Consider the following 19,738-nt stretch of genomic DNA (forward strand, 5'->3'; position numbering starts at 1 on the left):
TGTGCTGATGAGTGTTTCAAGACGAGCCCTGTCAACCCTACAGCATCACAGACCAGACTTCCAAGTCACCCTGGAAGCTGAGGCCCCACTCCCAGTGCACAGCAGACTGGACCAGGACCACCAGGCTTTTGCCCTCCACAGGTAGGACCGCCCTCCACCTCCAGCCCAACACTTGCCGGCAGACCCATGCTGATGGATGCCTTTGATCATTCAGGAAAAAGTAAAACGTCATTTTCAACTATCCCCCTCCAAACCTACTTTTAAGTTTTAGCGTTTGAACATGCAGAAAGGTATCACTACAAAAAATGATTTCTCCTCAGAGTATCCTAGATATAAAATGTAGTTTTTCAAACAAAACATCACTAGGTGATGATCTCCAGGTTACACTGCTAAAAAAAGAAAATCAAGATTCAAGTCGATGTATATGCCACCTATAGAAAAAAGAGGGGAAAGAATATTATCTCTGTGTGCACAAATTTATTTTTACAAATAGACATACTTGAAAAGAGGGCCCACAGACTAATATAATTTATCCCTCTAAGGGAAGGTAAGAAAGCAGGACTAGAGTTGAAAGTCCTTCTAAAAAGCTCAGCATTCATACAATGGAAATGTCTGAAAATGTTTCACATGTTCAAAATACAAAATTACAACAAACAAAAAAAATAGGAACTAAAGTTTAAAACAAAGTAAAACAAAAATAGAAAAAAAGTAAACCATGTATCAAATTGGTAGCATAGAACAAAAGAAAAGATTATTTTAATGGAGTCTTGAACATATAAAGAACTGCAAAGAAGGGCTTTCCTGGTGGCACAGTGGGTAAGAATCTGCTCTGCAGCCCATGCGCCAAGACCACTGAGGCCATGCTCCACGAGAGAAGCCACCGCAACTAGCGTAGCCTCTGTGCATCAGTGGAGACCCAGTGCAGACCTAAGTAAATGATATCTTAACACTATAAATACACACACAGTGTCAAAGACTTGGCGGGTAACCTGTGTTAGAAACACCAAGAGGAGCCCCTCCCCTCAGAGACCAGGCCCAGCCCCTGGCTTTTCCAGAGCCATTTTCCTCTAAAGACTGTTCCCCATCTCGCTGGGAAAAGTTCATCTCCAGGCCTGGGGCCCCGAGAGCACAGGACACAGTGAGCACTCACAGCCCAGCAGGACAGAATGAAGAGCCATCCCCACCCCACCTGGCCCCCAGTGCAGAGACAGGGGACAACAAGACAGAGGCACCTCCAGAAACACTGTGTGAGCCACTCTCCTTACAACACACAGACCAACCCCAGACTCAGCCAAGACCATGAGGAGACACACACGAGAAGACACAGTAAGCATCTGGGTCGCTCCCACAGCAAGAGCCCGCCCACACAGGCACGTGAGGAACCCACCCTCCACCACTCACCCCACACACGCTCCTGCCCGCCCCGGCACGTCTTCCCTCTCTGCAGGGTCCCATCATGCACAACCAGGCCTGGCCCAGAGCTGGCACTAGACTAGTACTGAAGAGTGAATGACGGGTCACTTACATGCACACCCATTAAGATCATGTTAGCCAGAGCATAGTTAAGGACCTGGGAAATCCTGGACATCAAGAAACAATGGGTCAGAGATTATTATAATGACCTCTTGGTGACAGAAATAACAGTACACATTAATAATAATCATTCTTTTCCCACACTTTTTTCCTGTTCATCACATTTTCTACAATGGAAATAAATTGAGAGACCAGATCTTACCCGGTTTGTTTGTAAGATGAGGAAACGTGTACCGTACCAAGGCCACTTCTGAAACAACCCCCACACATCCGCCCACTGGAGGTGCGCTCAGTCCTTTTCACTCTACCTGCCTCAGTGGGAGTGGACGGAGTGGGGGGACCCCACAGAGGCCTTCATCAGAATTCCTCTGATGACTGTTCATGTGTTTGCCAGCCATTTTCAAGATCTGTCTCACATCTATTCCAAACTCCTGCCATTCTGAACAGAGCTGTCTCCTGACTGCTGTCCTCAGCCCTGAGGCACCACCTTCTCAGAGTGAGAAGCAGGCACTGAGAGCAGACTTCTCCTAAAGATAGTGAGCACTCACACTCGTTCCCAGCAAGGGAACCTGACATTCCCGTCCCTAAAACAGGAACCCTAGACGTGAACGGGAACCTGTAAACTCAGCCACAAGTAGAGAAGACCCTACCCAAAAGAAAAAGGACACTGTCTTCGGTGGATCCTTGGTGAAGCTACCCTCAGGGAGACCTCCAGAGGCACAGCCTGGTTGTAAAGAACCAGACTCACGAGTGGAGGTAGTGACATCTCACAGGACACTGAGAAAACAAGCCCTTCTCTCTGCTGTGAAGGAAGTGCTCACACCGTGCAACCGCAAAGTGCTTAACCTGCACAAGCCGGGCTCTGCCATAAGAGAAGTGACCCCTGGTCTCCACACCAAGCGTATGGGGAATACAAACATCCACCATCAAATTCTAGTCCTATGGAAAATGACACGTCAAGGGGACCAGAGATCTATCGTCTCAATACAGCGCCCGGACTCCCTTACCAGGACACTCAGACATGGCTGCCTGACGGACAAGCAGCACCCATGCCACTATTTCCTGGGATCCCCCAGACTCACTCTTCCACCTATCTCACAGCCCTTCACCAAGGCTGGCCCCCACCCCCACCCCCCAGCCACCCAGCAGACACCTCCCTCCTCACTATCCATGGGGTATGGGAACCAGCCCACCCCCAACCCAGAGCAGGACATCCCAGTGGGGAGGGTCACTTTCTAACACAAACACCCAATTCACCCTTGAAAGTCCAAAAGCCCTTGGGGGCTCAGGTGGGGCCAGGTCCCTTGGGCTGCAACACTGGCCCTTGTCACCAGAACCCCAGACCAAGGAAGGCACTAGCATTCCAGAAATGCCCTTCTCAGAACCCTGGATTCGCTCAGGGACAGAGACCCGGACAGGATAGGGGGTCTCCCTCAGCCTTCCCCTGCCAAGTGTGTGCCCCTAAGCGTCCCATGGAGGCTCCCCAAATACCCCCATTCATAGTAAAAAGTCTCAATACAGGAAAAAAGATCAATTACCTCAACTTGATAACCTACAAAAAGTCGACAGCTAACATCATACTGAATGGTGAGAAACTCAAAGCTTTTCCACTAAGATCTGGTGTGGGCAAAAACGCCCCCCCTCTCACCACTGCTTAAAACCGGAACTCCTGGCCAGGGCAATAAAAGGAAATAAAGACTATACAGATTGGAAAAGAAAAAATAAAACTGTCTTCGTTCACATATCATATGATCATCTACACAGAAAATCCAAAAAAACTGACCAAAAAACGAATAACTCCTTGGAACTAATAAACGGATATAGCAAGGTTGCAGGATACAAAGTTAATACATAAAATCCAATTGCTTTCCTATAAACCAACAATGAATAAATGGAATTTGAAATTAAAAACACAATACCATTTATGTTAGCATCAAAAAAATGAAATCAGTTCAGTCGCTCAGTCGTGTCCGACTCTTTGCGACCCCATGAATCGCAGCACACCATGCCTCCCCATCCATCACCAACTCCCGGAGTTCACTCAGACTCATGTCCATCGAGTCGGTGATGCCATCCAGCCATCTCATCCTCTGTCGTCCCCTTCTCCTCCTGCCCCCAATCCCTCCCAGCATCAGAGTCTTTTCCAATGAGTCAACTCTTCACGTGAGGTGGCCAAAGTATTGGAGTTTCAGCTTTAGCATCAGTCCTTCCAAAGAAATCCCAGGGCTGATCTCCTTCAGAATGGACTGGTTGGATCTCCTTGCAGTCCAAGGGACTCTCAAGAGTCTTCTCCAACACCACAGTTCAAAAGCATCAGTTCTTCGGTGCTCAGCCTTCACAGTCCAACTCTCACATCCATACATGACCACTCGAAAAACCATAGCCTTGACTAGACGGACCTTAGTTGGCAAAGTAATGTCTCTGCTTTTCAATATACTATGTAGGTTGGTCATAACTTTTCTTCCAAGGAGTAAGCGTCTTTTAATTTCATGGCTGCAGTCACCATCTGCAGTGATTTTGGAGCCCCCCAAAATAAAGTCTGACACTGTTTCCACTGTTTCCCCATCTATTTCCCATAAAGTGATGGGACTAGATGCCATGATCTTTGTTTTCTGAATGTTGAGCTTTAAACCAACTTTTTCACTCTCCTCTTTTACTTTCATCAAGAGGCTTTTTAGTTCCTCTTCACTTTCTGCCATAAGGGTGGTGTCATCTGCATATCTGAGGTTATTGATATTTCTCCCGGCAATTGTGATTCCAGCTTGTGCTTCTTCCAGCCCAGCGTTTCTCATGATGTACTCATATGCATATAAGTTAAATAAGCAGGGTGACAATATACAGCCTTGACGGACTCCTTTTCCTCTTTGGAACCAGTCTGTTGTTCCATGTCCAGTTCTAACTGTTGCTTCTTGACCTGCATACAGATTTATCAAGAGGCAAGACAGGTGGTTTGGTATTCCCATCTCTTTCAGAATTGTCCACAGTTGATTGTGATCCACACAGTCAAAGGTTTTGGCATAGTCAATAAAGCAGAAATAGATGTTTTTCTGGAACTTTCTTGCTTTTTCCATGATCCAGCAGATGTTGGCAGTTTGATCTCTGGTTCCTCTGCCTTTTCTAAAACCAGCTTGAACATCAAGAAGTTCATGGTTCACGTATTGCTGAAGCCTGGCTTGGATAATTTTGAGCATTACTTTACTAGCGTGTGAGATGCGTGCAATTGTGTGGTAGTTTGAGCATTCTTGGCATTGCCTTTCTTTGGGATTGGAATGAAAACTGACCTTTTCCAGTTCTGTGGCCACTGCTGAGTTTTCCAAACTTGTTGGCATACTGAGTGCAGCACTTTCACAGCATCATCTTTCAGGATTTGTTATAAATCTAACATAATGCCTACAATGATGAATTAAGTCAAAGGAGAACTAAATCAATGAAGAAATAGATACTCCACATTTATGTAGAGAAAGGCTCGATACTGTCTAGATGTTAGTTCTTCCCAACTTGATCTGTAGACTCAACACATTCCCAATCAAAATCCCAGTGTGTTATTTCATGAGTATCAATAAGCAGATTCTGAAGTTCACATGGAGAGGAGGCCAAAGACCCAGAACGGGCCCCAGAGCACTGAAGGAGAACAGAGCCGGAGGAGTGATCACCCGGCTTCAGGACTCACTAAAATGCTACAGTAGTGGAGACAGAGTGGTTCAGGGAAAGAACAAACAGATCGATGGAGCAAAACAGAGAGCCCAGAAACAGAACCCCATAAACACAGTCAACTGATCTTGGACAAAGCAGCAAAGCAACACAACAGAGCAAAGACAGTCTCTTCAATAAATGGTGCTAGAACCACTGGACACCCCTCCACCAGCAAAAGATGAATCTAGACGCAGACCTTACACCCATCACAAGAATGAACTCAAATGTATCACAGACCTAAATGTAAAGTGCAAACTATGAAACCCCTAGAAGATAACAGAAAAAAACCTAGGTGATGCGGGCACAGTGATGCCTTTTCAGATACAACACCAAAGGCACAGTCCATAAAAGAGAAAACTGATAGGCTGAACTTCATAAAAACTGAAAACATCTGTTCTACAAAAGACAATATCAAGAGAACGAGAAGACAAGTCATAGACTGGGAGAAGAAAATACTTGCAAAAGACACATCGATAAACTGTAATCCAAAATATGCAAAGAACTCTTAAAACTCATCAAGAAAACAAACAACCTAATTGGAAATAGGCCAAAGACCTAAACAGGTATCTCAGCAAAGTACAGAAGGCAAACAAGCACATGGAGAGATGCTCCACATAGTATGTCAGCAGGGAAACCCGAATTAAAGCAACAAGATGCTGCTGCTGCTGCTACTACTGCTGCTAAGTCGCTTCAGTCGTGTCCGACTCTGTGCGACCCCATAGACGGCAGCCCACCAGGCTCCTCCGTCCCTGGGGTTCTCCAGGCAAGAACACTGGAGTGGGTTGCCATTTCCTTCTCCAATGCATGAAAGTGAAACGTGAAAGTGAAGTCGCTCAGTCATGTCCGACTCTTAGCGACCCCATGGACTGCAGCCTACTAGGCTCCTCTGTCCATGGTATTTTCCAGGCAAGAGTACTGGAGTGGGGTGCCACTGCCTTCTCCAAAAGCAACGAGATGCTACCACAGTCCAAATAGAAAGGCCGAAACCCAGAACACTGACAGCACCGAGTGCTGGTGAGGGTGTGGGGCAACAGGAACACTTGTTCCCTGCTGGCAGGGATGTGAAACCGTGTGGTCACTTGGGAAGAGAGTTTGGCAGGTTCTCACCATACGATGCAGCAACTCTTGCTCCTATTTACCTGAAGGAGCTGAAACTTACATCCACACTACAACCCGCACGTGGATGTTACAGCAGCCGTACGCGGAACTGTTAGAACTTGGAAGAAACCAAGACGCCCTTCACTAGGTGATGGATAAACAAACAGTAGAGCACCAGGATGGTGGAACGTCACAGAGTGATAAAAAGAAATGAACCATCAAGCCGTGACAAAGACACGGTGAAACCTTGAGTGTGTATTACCAAACGAAAGAAGCCAATCAGAGAAAACAGCAATAGCGTATGATTCCAACTATATGCCATTCTGGAAAAGACAAAACTATGGAGAGAGTGAAAAGATGAGTGGCTGCCAGGGGTTGAAGAAGAGGGACACGAGGTGGAGCAGCAAGCACTGTGCGGGCAGTAAAGCACTCTGTGTGACGCCGTCGTGATGGAGGCGCAGCATCGCACGTTCATCCAGACCCACAGAGGGCACAGCACAGCAGCGAGCCCGGCTAGAAACTGTGCGCCCTGAGTGGTGATGATGTGCCAATGCAGGCTTACCAGCTGTAACAAATGCATCTTCTGGTGGGGGTTGTGGATGCTGAGGGAGGTTTTGTGTGTTGGGGGCAGAAGTGTATAGAAAATCACTAGATTTTCCTCTTAAATTGTTGTGAAACTAAAAATGCTTTTTAAAAAATTATTATTTTTTAATCTACTTTTGCTAGTATGGAATTCCAGTTAAGCTATTTCAAATCCTGAAATATGATGCTGTGAAAGTGCTGCACTCAATATGCCAGCAAATTTGGAAAACCCAGCAGTGGCCACAGGATTGGAAAAGGTCAGTTTTCATTCCAATCCCAAAGAAAGGCAATGCCAAAGAATGCTCAAACTACCACACAATTGCACTCATCTCACACGCTAGTAAAGTAATGCTCAAAATTCTCCAAGCCAGGCTTCAGCAATATGTGAACTGTGAACTTCCAGATGTTCAAGCTGGTTTTAGAAAAGGCAGAGGAACGAGAGATCAAACTGCCAACATCCGCTGGATAATCGAAAAAGCAAAAGAGTTCCAGAAAAACATCTATTTCTGCTTTATTCACTATGACAAAGCCTTTGACTGTGTGGATCACAATAAACTGTGGAAAATTCTGAAAGAGATGGGAATACCAGACCACCTGACCTGCCTCTTGAGAAACCTATATGCAGGTCAAGAAGCAACAGTTAGAACTGGACATGGAACAACAGACTGGTTCCAAAGAGGAAAAGGAGTCCGTCAAGGCTGTATATTGTCACCCTGCTTATTTAACTTATATGCAGAGTACATCATGAGAAACGCTGGGCTGGAAGAAGCACAAGCTGGAATCACGATTGCCGGGAGAAATATCAATAACCTCAGATATGCAGATGACACCACCCTTATGGCAGAAAGTGAAGAGGAACTAAAAAGCCTCTTGATGAAAGTGAAAGAGGAGAGTGAAAAAGTTGGTTTAAAGCTCAACATTCAGAAAACAAAGATCATGGCATCTAGTCCCATCACTTCATGGGAAATAGATGGGGAAACAGTGGAAACAGTGTCAGACTTTATTTTGGGGGGCTCCAAAATCACTGCAGATGGTGATTGCGGCCACAAAAGTAAAAGACGCTTACTCCTTGGAAGGAAAATTATGACTAACCTAGATAGCATATTAAAAAAGCAGAGACATTACTTTGCCAACAAAGGTCCATCTAGTCAAGGCTATGGTTTTTCGAGTGGTCATGCATGGATGTGAGAGTTGGACTGTGAAGAAGGCTGAGCACTGAAGAATTGATGCGTTTGAACTATGTTGTTGGAGAAGACTCTTGAGAGTCCCTTGGACTGCAAGGAGATCCAACCAGTCCATTCTAAAGGAGATCAGTCCTGGGTGTTCATTGGAAGGACTGATGCTAAAGCTGAAACTCCAATACTTTGGCTACCTCATGCGAAGAGTTGACTCATTGGAAAAGACTCTGATGCTGGGAGGGATTGGGGGCAGGAGGAGAAGGGGACGACAGAGGATGAGATGGCTGGATGGCATCATCGACTTGATGGACATAAGTTTGAGTAAACTCCGGGTGTTGGTGATGGACAGGGAGGCCTGGCGTGCTGCGATTCATGGGGTCGCAAAGAGTCGGACATGACCGAACGACTGAACTGAACTGGACAATCCAGGGTAGAGCCCCAAACCCCACCTGAGAAACAGCCTCTGAGTGACTGGCTGATAGTGGGACAATCTCCTCCCACACCAAGACCCTCTAAACCAAGAGTAAAAGAACCTAAGAGGTACTAAGCTCGCAAGAGGAGGAGAGAGTAGATGGACAGGAGGTTGCGGGAATCCCCTGGCAGTCCAGTGGCTGGAACGCACGCCGCCCTCTCTCCTCCACAGCATCCTTCGCGGGCTCCACCTGTTCCACCCTCCAGGGGTCACAACACCCAGAACCCATTTCTGGCAGCTTCTCTTCTCCTGGCTATCCTACCCTCCCCCAAACCAGGTGAGCACACCGTCCCTGTGGTGTGAAGAGCAATCCCCCTTTTAAGAACCCCTTTCTAGGTCCCAGCCCTGAACCCACTTCCTAACTCACACTCATGTGGGTAGACGACCCAAACTCAAACTTCTAGAACCAAGCATGTGACTTTCCTAAGGGAGCCACTGGCCTGCTCGCAGGATGTCCCACATGCTGCTGGGAAGTGGCAACGCTTCCTGGATGACAATTCCCCCCACAACAGGCCTGTGCCCCCTGCTCCCCCACTGGAGACCAGAGCAAGGGTCCCCACACGACAAACCACCACCCACCCTACAGGAGGAGCACCCCTGCACCGTAACACCCAAGGCCCCAGAAAATGGCCCACAGCACGGCTCTCCCTACAGAGGGACAACAAAATCCAACACATGGTTCAGCTACACATAGTAAGATGCCCCAAGCGGGTAGGAGCGGAAAACAAGGGTGTGGTGACCACAAGTGGGGACACGGGCTGCTGCAGCTGGGGAGGTAGGGTCCAGACAGTTACACGGGAGGCAGGCAGGGACCGGGGTCTCCTGCCAGGAGTGTCACAAGTGATTATTTAACTGGTAAACGACCAGACTGTGACTCATTCAACTCTACACACCTCACATCCAAACACACACCCTGCCCTCCACTGGCCTCCATCTCCACCAATGCTTCCCGAAGTTTCGGCCAGTCTGCTAAACGATGGACTGTCCGCAAACACCCCCAGGTATCCGGGACTCCCCACATGAGCGCCATGCCAGTGCAGAAGTCAAGGCAGAGCAAGGCCCAGGTGCCCTGCTTCACTGATGAGACCACAATCGAGACCAACGGGTAATTCCCAGAAAGTCCCACCTACACAGACTCAGAACACCTGCCCTGCTGTCTGGAGCTCCTGGAGACAAGCCTCAGGGAGAGACCCATCGTCCTGAGGAAGGGCCTGCTCTGCTGGGGGCCGCGGGTTCTGAAGCCACACCTTCAGAGGGTTCAAACCCATCCTCTGGACAACTGCCCTCAAGTGAAGGAACACAAGACACAAAACAGGTGGGAACACACTGATCCCAGCAGTGTCCCTGCACAGCCATGGAAGTGGGCTCACCCTGGGCCCCCCTCTCCCTGCACATGGGGTACTCCTGCTGGCCAGCCGTGCTGACCCAGGGAATGGAGCCCAGATGCTCTGTCAGCTCTGCCTGTGCCCATGCGTCCCCGCACGGCCTATCCCACCTTGCTGAGGCTAGGCCGGAACAAGACACTTCTCTCTAGGGTGGCAGGTCCCCAGCAGGCCGGCAGCCCCCAAGGTCACCAAGCCAACACTACCCCCAAGCGCAGCCTCAGAGACATTCAGTGGTTTCCCAACTGCTCAGCGTGGAAGGATAGCAGAGTCGGCCCACAAGGGCCCAGGCCAGGCTGCCAAGGCACACAGAGATTGGGAGCCTTGCCTGGACCCACACGATCCCTAACGAGCTCTTCGCCCATCATCCCCGTGGCCCAGCTGGAGGCTGTCTTCATCACCCGAGGACTTTCAAGGTGGACATTCTGAACTGAGTTTAACTGCAAAACACGTCACTAAGCGGCATGAAACCTGACTTGTTATCTAATCAGTCCAAAGCAACAGAGGAAACTGCGGAGCATCCAGAACTGAACAGAACAGGCAGAAAGCCTATTTTGAGAAATTACACCAAGGGAGGGAGTGACTAATGACACGGCAACTCAGAAATGACATTCCACTCGCCCCACCCCCACTGACCCGCAGAGCTTCAGCCATGCTCCACCCATCAGAAGGGCACTCCCTGAGGGCAGGACAGTCCTGCTTCAGCACCAGGTTGGACTTGAACTTGGTGCTCAGTTCATGCTTGCTGATCGATGAGCAGCCAAGCTCTGGAACCACCGTCCTGGCCTGTGGGGCCACGAATAGGGCCACTGACTGTCCACCGAAACAGCTCTGTGCCTTCAGGGCCCAGCTGGACGGGCCGTGGCCTCTGCCCTTTGAGGCCAGGGTGCCTCCTGACAGCTCCACCCTCCTAGTCAGCAGGGTGGCCTCTACCGGAGCACTTGCGAGGGCCATGAGGGGCCATGAGGGGCCTTTCAAAGCCAGGACCACGGAGCACAGTTCCTGCCGCCAGGAGAAGCCCACAGCCGGGCACTCCACGCCCTGCCATACCTGCTCTCCAGACAGGAAGCAAGCGTGCTCCCTGGGACAGCCTCTCCACATGCAGACTTTCCCTGTGCAGAGCCTGGTCCCTGAACACCAGCTGCTTCAGTGGGCACAGCCCAGAGGGCATACCGGAAGGAGGGTGGCACCCATCCCAGCCCCTTGGTAAGTGGCCATTAGGTCCTTGAAAAGCGACTCACCTCCAGTCTCAGCATCTTCAAAGGAGGTCATCTGCAGGGGACCATCAGCTCCAGAAACCAACAGGCCCCTGAAGACCTACAGATGCCTACCCACTGGCACATGGCAGGAGTCAAGGACTGCACACACCTGGGCTCACTGACTTCGAGCCCCACAAAGAGAGTACTGACATTCATTCTACGGGGTCTTCATAATAAGGCAGAGGCCAGTGGACAGCACTTCCCCAGTGACAACGTCCAACATCACAAAATACTCTACCCAGAAGGACTGGAAGCATTCAGACTCCCCCCTTCCTCCTTACCCTCTGCCCAGCAGGGTCTGCCCCTCTCCACCCTCTCCCAGAAGGCAGCCCTCTCTCTCTGGATCTGCACTGAGGTGACCCCACAACGAAAAATTCCATCAAACACCACGACTCCCAAATTCTGACCTCTTCCGACCTCTCCCTCAATCTTCTGTTTATATTCAACTCCCTCCATTTCCTCCACAAACAGGCATCTCAAATTTAACACGTCCAAACAAGCACACTTGTGCCCACCCCCACTGGCCCCCAGGGAATGTTCCACCTTCTTTCATGTCACCCCCGTCTCCAACCTCACTCCCCCCAGGAGGCCCTGTCCTTACCCCCGACCTCCAACCTATCAGTAGGTCCACCACGCTCCACGTCGACACTGGCATCCCAGGCCCGGCGGCCTGCCTACGCCTGGATGCTTCCCCGGCCACCATCAACCCCTGCTGGCCAACCTGCCTCTACCTACCTCACCCCTGTACTCCACACACACAAAGTGCTCTCATCACACAGCTCAGATCTGACCACTGCCCTGCTGAGAACCCTGGAATAAACTCAACCCCCAGCACTTCTGAATGCACAGCTCTGTGACCAGCCAGCCCCCAGCCAGCCCCCGTGGCTCCCCCAACTTGGGGTCTCCTCCCTGACCTGCTCTCAAGTCCCTGCACTGGCCCCTTCCTCTCCTGAACCCAGGTCCCCAGCAGCATGCAGCTCCCTTCTCACCACCCAGGCTTCAACTGCCTGCTCGGAAGGCCTTCTGGTCCCTTGTCCACTCCTTCACCAACCTGGGGTAAGAAACCCGCAAAACCAAGCCTCCAACAGCAGGGGCTCTGTGGGTCTGGGGCCCCAGCCTGGACGCCAGCATCCACAGCAGCCTGGCTCACTGGCTCAATCCATGCCTGGAAAGCAGGATATGGTCTCCACCAACACCTCCATCAACCAAGGGCTTAATTACCCTCACAAGGTTTAAGAATCCAGATGCGAAACCAGGTACGACTTGCTAAAGGAAATCTTTAGAACACTGCTGGTTTCTAAAAAGTCACATTTTGGCCATGTTTCTAAACACCACGGTTTTAAAAGCATAAACAGTCGAATCCTTCAAAAGACACCAGTATCAAAGACTTGAAAACGTACAGCACAGCAGGCGCACAGAGAGTAGACACGGGATGGTCACGCCAGACCAGTGGACACGAGCACTGCAGGGGGTCACGGCGCTGAGAAAAGTGCTGGCCTGAGGCAGAGGGGTACCAAAGGGAACTTCAAAGACCACTGAGGGGTGGGAGCCACACCCAAAACTTAGGCAGGAGAAGGCGGCCCTTATGGGGTGACCCCGACTCCGTAAAAGTTAGAAGCACTTCTGCATCCAACATGGGCTGAGATGACATCGCCAAAATTAGACCTGGCCAACAAAGTGAGGTTACAAGTGATGTCTTTTCCCTCCTTACACTTTTCCTCTCTTTCCAAACTTCCTATAATGAATAAAACTAATTTTATGATCAGAAAAAACAGGTGGGCAAAGAAATCATTTTCAAGTGACCGACAATTTGTATAACAGTTTTATTTTTAAAAAATCAAGACCATATTCCTTTATAACTGTTTGAACAGTCACCATCATACTTAAGACGCTACTATTTCACAGCATTTTTACAAGATCAAACAGACTCGACACAGGCCTGTCTCTTCTGTGCTGAGCTCACTAACGCCTGGCGTCCATAAACTTCATGAAGACGAGCCCCCCTGTGAGAGCTGTACAAACTCCTTTGAACACCTTTCCTGAGTAGCTGTCCACATACTTCAGCGCAAAGAGCAGAAAAGCTGCCTTCTGCCCCCGACCCTGAGACTCAGGTGTAAGCACAGTATACACTTCCTCCCCAAAGCCCATGGCCTCCTTGCTAACCCCACCAGCCCCTTTCTGCCTGACCAGCAGGCCAGCCGCGCCCAGCACTGGGGAGGGGACTGAGGTCTCCGAGTCCTGCCCTGTCCATTCAGTGTTCACTCAGGCCACTGACCCCCAAAACAAGTCACTCACGAGGTAGAACCTTCTTACCACATGCCCCTAAGTTCTGAAATCCAACATCCAATTTGAAGAACTGTTTTAAGATTTCCCCATCTCTGGAGCGGGATGATACTCAGACAATACCAAGCCCTCCAGGACACAAGTTCCCCAGCATCAGCACCAACCCCCTGCACCCTCCTCTTCACCTGGTCACATACCTCCCAAGTTTGGGGCTCAACATCAGCAGGCATGTCCCGTCCTCCCATGCCACATGGAAAATACAGAAAGGTCCCATCCAGGCTCTAACTTCAGGAGGAAAGGACAAACGTCCGACCCAGCTTCACAGGCCCACAGGGCTGCAGAGGGGCTCTGCGCTCACAGGCCTGCGTCACGTCCATCAGGAAGCCCACACTGGGAGGGTGGGGGGCTCCCCCCTCCACCCACGCACAGCCTCCACCCACCCCACAGCAGCAGCACAGCCAGGCGGGCAGCCAGACAAGAAACAGGTGTGGCATCCATGCGCTTCTCAAACTGGGAGCAAGGGAGGAATCTAAATTGTGGACAACTTTGTCTTCTGAAGGTTTTAATTTCTTGGTGTAGCTATTTGAGGATATGTAAAATTCAAAACTGTTAATTTAAAGCTTGCATGGCCCTATCCTAGAAATATAAAGTTTCCAATTTTCAAACATAATTTTATAGCACTTAATCTACTTCACTCGGCGTTAAAGAGCAATTATTCTAAGATGGTCTGAGGTGCAGTGTTTGTTAATTTACAGACCAGGGGTCATGACCCCTTAGGCCCGAAAGGAAACAGCGCAATGCAATCACCTGTCAGGCACACAACACCCAGGACAGAGGGTCCTGTTGCAGACAGCTCCCCTCTCCCTTGTTTTTCTTTCTCAGTTTGTCCTGTTACTATCAAAAGCCTGATTAAATAATAGGCTGCCAACCTCCAGCCAAAGACAAATCTCAGAGGTGAGAGCCCCAAGCAGCGACAGAGTCAATCAAGACAATCTGAAAACCTGAGTCTCCTGCTTGTTATCAACTTGAAGACAAGGAAAAGTGCTTTTGAGAAAGATGCAAATTACCCCAAAGCTCAGGCAAGTTTCTCCAGAGTCCTTTCAAATCTCTGTTTCAAGATTTTCAAAAACAGTTTTAATTATGTTTTGATCAACTCACACACAACTAGTGATTTATAAAAAAGCTTTCTTCAGACGTATCACTTATGACAAGGAAAGCTTACATTTACACACTGCAACGGGCTCAAGAAGCATGTCAGAACCACCGTCATCTCATTACGATTTCAAAGAAACAAACACGTGCGCTCGCCCCTACTGCTCTTTCCCACTGCCACCTCCTGAGCTAGGGCAGGGAAGGGCAGAACCAGGCCAGTCCTGTTCCGATCCCACCCCACCGCTGGGGGCCCAGCGCCCACCAGTCGGCAACTTTGAAGGTATCTGAGGAGCCCAGGCTCCACCCGCACCGTCCAGGGAGACAGGATGGCCACCCACCAGCCAGGAGACCATCTTCCTAACTGCTTCCTTCCAGAGCCCTATCAGATAAGGGCTGACCCCTCCTGCAGCAGGACTGACTGTTCTCAAACTTCTCAAACTCCGGTGACTTCGCCACTAGGGCAGGGTTCACTGCCCTGGAGCATAGTGAGCAGTGAGAAGAGACATCCCCAAAAGGCCTGGGGGTGCCTTTCCTGGTTGCTGCTAAAATGTGAGGATCATGAGTCCCAAAGACACCTACGTGGGCATGGGACATCATCCCAGGCTATGTCCACACTAAAGAGATGGGGAGAGCCAGGACAGAAGGTGGGGCAGAGAGCGAGGAGGAGGGACTGCCTGCTTGTCCACTGAGGGCCTCCCCCAAGCTGGCAGTGGAGAAGTGACCTCAGAGACATCACCTCATCTGTCACTGAGCAGAGCTGCCCCAAAGTTATTTTTCTTCCTTCTTTTCAAATCCCACTGTTATCTAAGTATATCAAGAGGAAAACTTGGCCAAGGCCTTTGGCCTAAAGTGAGCCCCTACCCAGGTCCACTCTCTCCACAGAGGGTTGCACTCCATGTCCCCCATGTCTGTCAGGACGCATCCCCCAGACCTGCAGCCCACTTGTGAAACCTCAGCAACTTTCTCACCTACAGAACCAGGCTCCCCGGGGTGCTGAGAACCTATCAAATCTGGGTGCAGTTTTGATGGGAATAAAGCCATCCTGTAGACTCGGCTACATCCATAGGACATACTGCTTGAAGCTGATGACAAAGGCCAGGGAGCTGAGACAGCATGTGAATAAACACTACTTGACAGTCGTGCACGGTTCATCCCAATGCAGTTTCACAGCCTTCAAAACAGGATGAAGCCCACTTTCTACCTGGGGAAACTGAGGCCCCCGGAACCATGTATTCTGTCCCAGGTGAAGAGTGCCCTCAAGTGACAACATATAAACTCCTAAGGCTATCCCTTGTGCCAAACACTTCTGCAGAAGTCGGCCACTAGAACATCCTGAGCCCTAAGCCCTACCATCCTGCTCAGGGTCCGCCATCCCAGAACTCACCACGGTCTACACAGAAGTTGGTCCCCAGGCTCTTCTTCCTCTTTCCCCACCATGCAACAGTTCCATTCACCGAGGATGGGAACCCCACCCTAGACCCCGTCTTTCCAAGCGCAGCCACCTCCAGACTATTCATCTTAAGTCAGCCCATGCCAAGTCAGTCCCAAAGCCAGGGTATGGAGGAAAGGTGTTCTCTCCTGGAATGAGAACTGTACTTTGGCCAAACCTGAGCATCACAGGAGGACAAATTCTCCATGAAAGCAGAACAGACAGAGACACACACTGAAAATGCAAACTTGCCAACAAAAGATAACCTTTAGAAATGAGCATCTCTAACACCTATCTGAAAAGATCTCTTAAAACCATTTGCGCACATGCTAATTTTGGTGTCATATCACTTTTCTCTCCTTTCAACTATAATCATAATATTACTTTTATGTTATGACTACTCTAAGCTGTACAGAACTAACTAGTGCTCTTCACTGTTCTTGGGACCACCGCCTTTGCTGCAACAATCTCTCTGAAGACTCACGTGTTCTCAATATTCCCCACAGTAGATTAAAACTGAGACTCTGGTTCCTTCAAACAAGTAAATTAATCACAATAACATCAGCGTCTCTTTACAAAACCGTGCTGACAAAGACATCAAAACTGAATCTGCTGAAACCAAATTCAACAGGAGCTCACAGTGGGCTGGGAGAATGAAACACGCAAGGCCTGCCGGCCCTCAGGGACTCAGTGAAGCCTCTGTCCCTCTGTTTCCATCACCACCACCCACCGACAGTGGGGCAGGCCTCTCTCACCCGTACTCCAATTGCCAACAGTCTGTTATTTCACTTGACACCTATGTGTAGCTTTGAAAACCCTGCCCACCCCTAACCCCTGAGTACTAACCAGAGTGCATTATCAGCCAGGCGATAGCTATTTTCACAAGTTAATTCCACCTCTGCTTTATACATTTTTATGATGAGAGCTTTCAATGAACAGGAGACCTCAAGTAGAACTTAGTATCTTCTAATCGATCAATTACATGAGGTAACTAGAATATTCATTATCTGTCACTTTGATTTATAGAATTAATTTGTACTATTTAAAAGAAAGTACTTTGTTGTGGGGAACTGGTAGTAGTTTTAACTATGCTTTTTCTGCTCCTGCTTTTATTAAAATGATGGAACAGAATTAATCAGAGCTCCAAATGAGCGGATCGACTGTGGGGGTAGGGGAAGCATGAAGAGATGGATGTGAGTTTTTTATTTTCTAGAAAGCATTTGGCCCCTTTAAAGCACAGCTCTCCGCATTTGTCACCCAAATGTCAACATGAGCTGTTCTCTACTCACACAGATACACACACACACACACAGACACACACACACACACGGGACTACCGCAAAGACTCATGAGAACTCATGCAAGAGTCAGCGCTTTTACAGTTTTCTTCAAGGAGTCGCCTACTTGTCACATGCAGACATCCTTAACACCGCCAGTAGAACAGGAGATGAAAGTGCATCCATGGTCAATCATGACAAAGCTGACAGAGGCGCCCTTTCAGAACCACAGCTTCCTCCCCCAGAAGGCGGCAGGCAGTGAAGGCTGCACCTATGCAGAGGCGAGGGGATCCAGTCAGCCCCAAACCGCCACACCTACAGGCATCACACGAGTGCCCCGGGGGGCCTCCTCCCCGGGCACAGCGCCAGCCTCACCAGCTCCACTGACTCACAAACTTCACTGACAGTTTTCAGAACAAAAGCGTCATGCAGGGAACTGTCCTGGCCAGGAGTAGGGCAGGCGCTGAGGACCACTGAGGGGATACTTTAACGAGTAACTAAAAAGTATTTTGATGTTTTACATAACCTGTTACCACCATGACTTCTCTTTTTTAAGCATCACTAGAGATCAAACATATTTTCCACTAAAAGGTCAAAATACACATAATGAGCAAAACAGAACCTTTAATGAAACCCTCCTACAGACTCAAAAACAAAGCATGTTGTAAGAGGCACCCTACACCTCTCAGGTACCTATTTCACATCACCTCCTCCTGGGAGCAGGGCAGCCCTCACGACCACCCCCAAACACAGCACTCTTGGCTGGAACCTTGCCTCCTCCCTTCTGTGGTGTGAAATCAGATCCCTGCCAGGTGCGGCCACCGCTCCAAACCTCACGGCACTGTGACAACAAGACCTTCCTTCTAAGACGCTGAAATCCTCTCAAGGTGACCAACGGCTGCTTCAGAAAGCATGAGGGGACGCGCACACAGGCGGTGCTGTTTCCACTACTGCCGCCAGCACATGTTACTACACGGCAGGGGAGGAGCGCTCTGCGTCCACGCAGGCGAGGCCAGGGATGGAAGCAGAGACAGAGCCTCCAGTGCTGGGGTTTCTTTCTGTCCAGGAAGCCCGAAAGAAAGCAGCGGGACACACTTAATGCCACGGGGACCTAGAAAGCCTTAAAAAGCTGCCCAGAGCACAGAAGATGGAGTGTGGGTTCGGAGACGCTGCCTGTCCTCCTACACCATCTGTACCTCCAAAGGACTCACTGACCGGGGAGCCCCAGCCCACCGCTGACTGCACTGGTAACAATCAAAGTAACCGGGCGTCCTCCAAGTGAGGACTCCGTGCAGAACCACACGGCCACTACGGGAAGTGCTGAAAAACGACTGCAGGAGCCGCGTGAGGCAAGGGCTGTGACCAGGAAGGGTGTGTGCCCCGGGATCCCTACAAGCTCACCTGGGAACTCTGCCATCCTGGTGTCAGCAGGGGAGCAAAAGCTTTCCACGCAGGCTTGCCCAGCCTCACGGAGGGGGCGTCACTCCCCTGACCTCACCGGGAAAGGGGGTCCCTAGACCACCAGAAGGGGACACCAATCACAGACCAGCCCAGTAACAGAGCAGAAGAGTTCAGTGAGGACACAAGCCATATGCCTGATCCCAGAAACCAGGGAGAGAACAGCCAAGCGTGGGGAAGTCACCGGCCCAGACTGAATAACCCAGCAAGTTGTCCCCAGAGCGCCAGCTGCTACTGCTGTCCACCGTGGGGGCACCGGGCAGGGACATACAAGGCCAGGAGGAAAGGAGAGGGCCCACTCGGCGAAGTCCCGACAGAGAAAGTTTCCCAACGCAGTGGAGAGTAGAAGCCAAGCCCCGCACAGCTAAGAGACCCCCGCAGCCACATCACCCAACACTAGAGCACATACAGGCCCGGGACCGGCCCGGACCGGGGCAGAGACGCACCGGCTGGGCTCATGACCTCCGCGTCCTGCCAGCCCGACAACTTCCTGGACTCCCTGCTGGGGAGCACACACACAGCCGCTCGGCGGCGCGGCCACTCACCTGGGGGCAGCTGGAAGTTCTGGATGTTGGTGGGGTTCTGCGGCGGCTGCGGCAGGCGTGGGGCGAGGACCGTGGGCGTCAGCGTGGCCCGGATCCCGCCGGTGGTGGCCGAGGGCGTCCTGGGCAGGCTCTGGGTCACCGCGCTGGCCGAGCCCTTGGGCAGCCCGGTGGGGGTGCCCGGGGCCGGCGGCGGGAGGCCGGCGGCGGCGGCGGCGGGCAGAGCCCCTTGCATAGTTGGCCCGAGGATCATGCCGGACCCCGCGCCGGCCGGGCAGCTGGTCGCCAGGGTCTGAGGCGGCGGGGGCGCCGGCTGCAGCGCGGTCTTGGGCGAATCGGCCTTGGCCACCTGCGCGGGCGCGGCGGCAGGCCCGGGCTGACTGTTGGCGGCGGGCGCCGC

The 19,738-nt window shown here is 50.7% G+C and overlaps 1 protein-coding gene across 1 annotated transcript in view; it reads right to left on the bottom strand.

Moving 5' to 3' along the window:
• The window catches only part of TAF4 (TATA-box binding protein associated factor 4), a 69,494-nt gene that overhangs the window by 44,293 nt on the left and 5,463 nt on the right, over positions 1–19,738 (bottom strand). The window contains exon 2 of the mRNA XM_040248873.1: positions 19,342–19,718. Coding sequence (XP_040104807.1) covers positions 19,342–19,718 — 377 coding nt within the window. The remainder of the gene's footprint in view (positions 1–19,341; positions 19,719–19,738) is intronic.

This window comes from Oryx dammah, unplaced genomic scaffold, assembly GCF_014754425.2.
Source record: "Oryx dammah isolate SB20612 unplaced genomic scaffold, SCBI_Odam_1.1 HiC_scaffold_10, whole genome shotgun sequence".
NCBI classification, from domain to species: Eukaryota; Metazoa; Chordata; class Mammalia; order Artiodactyla; family Bovidae; genus Oryx; species Oryx dammah.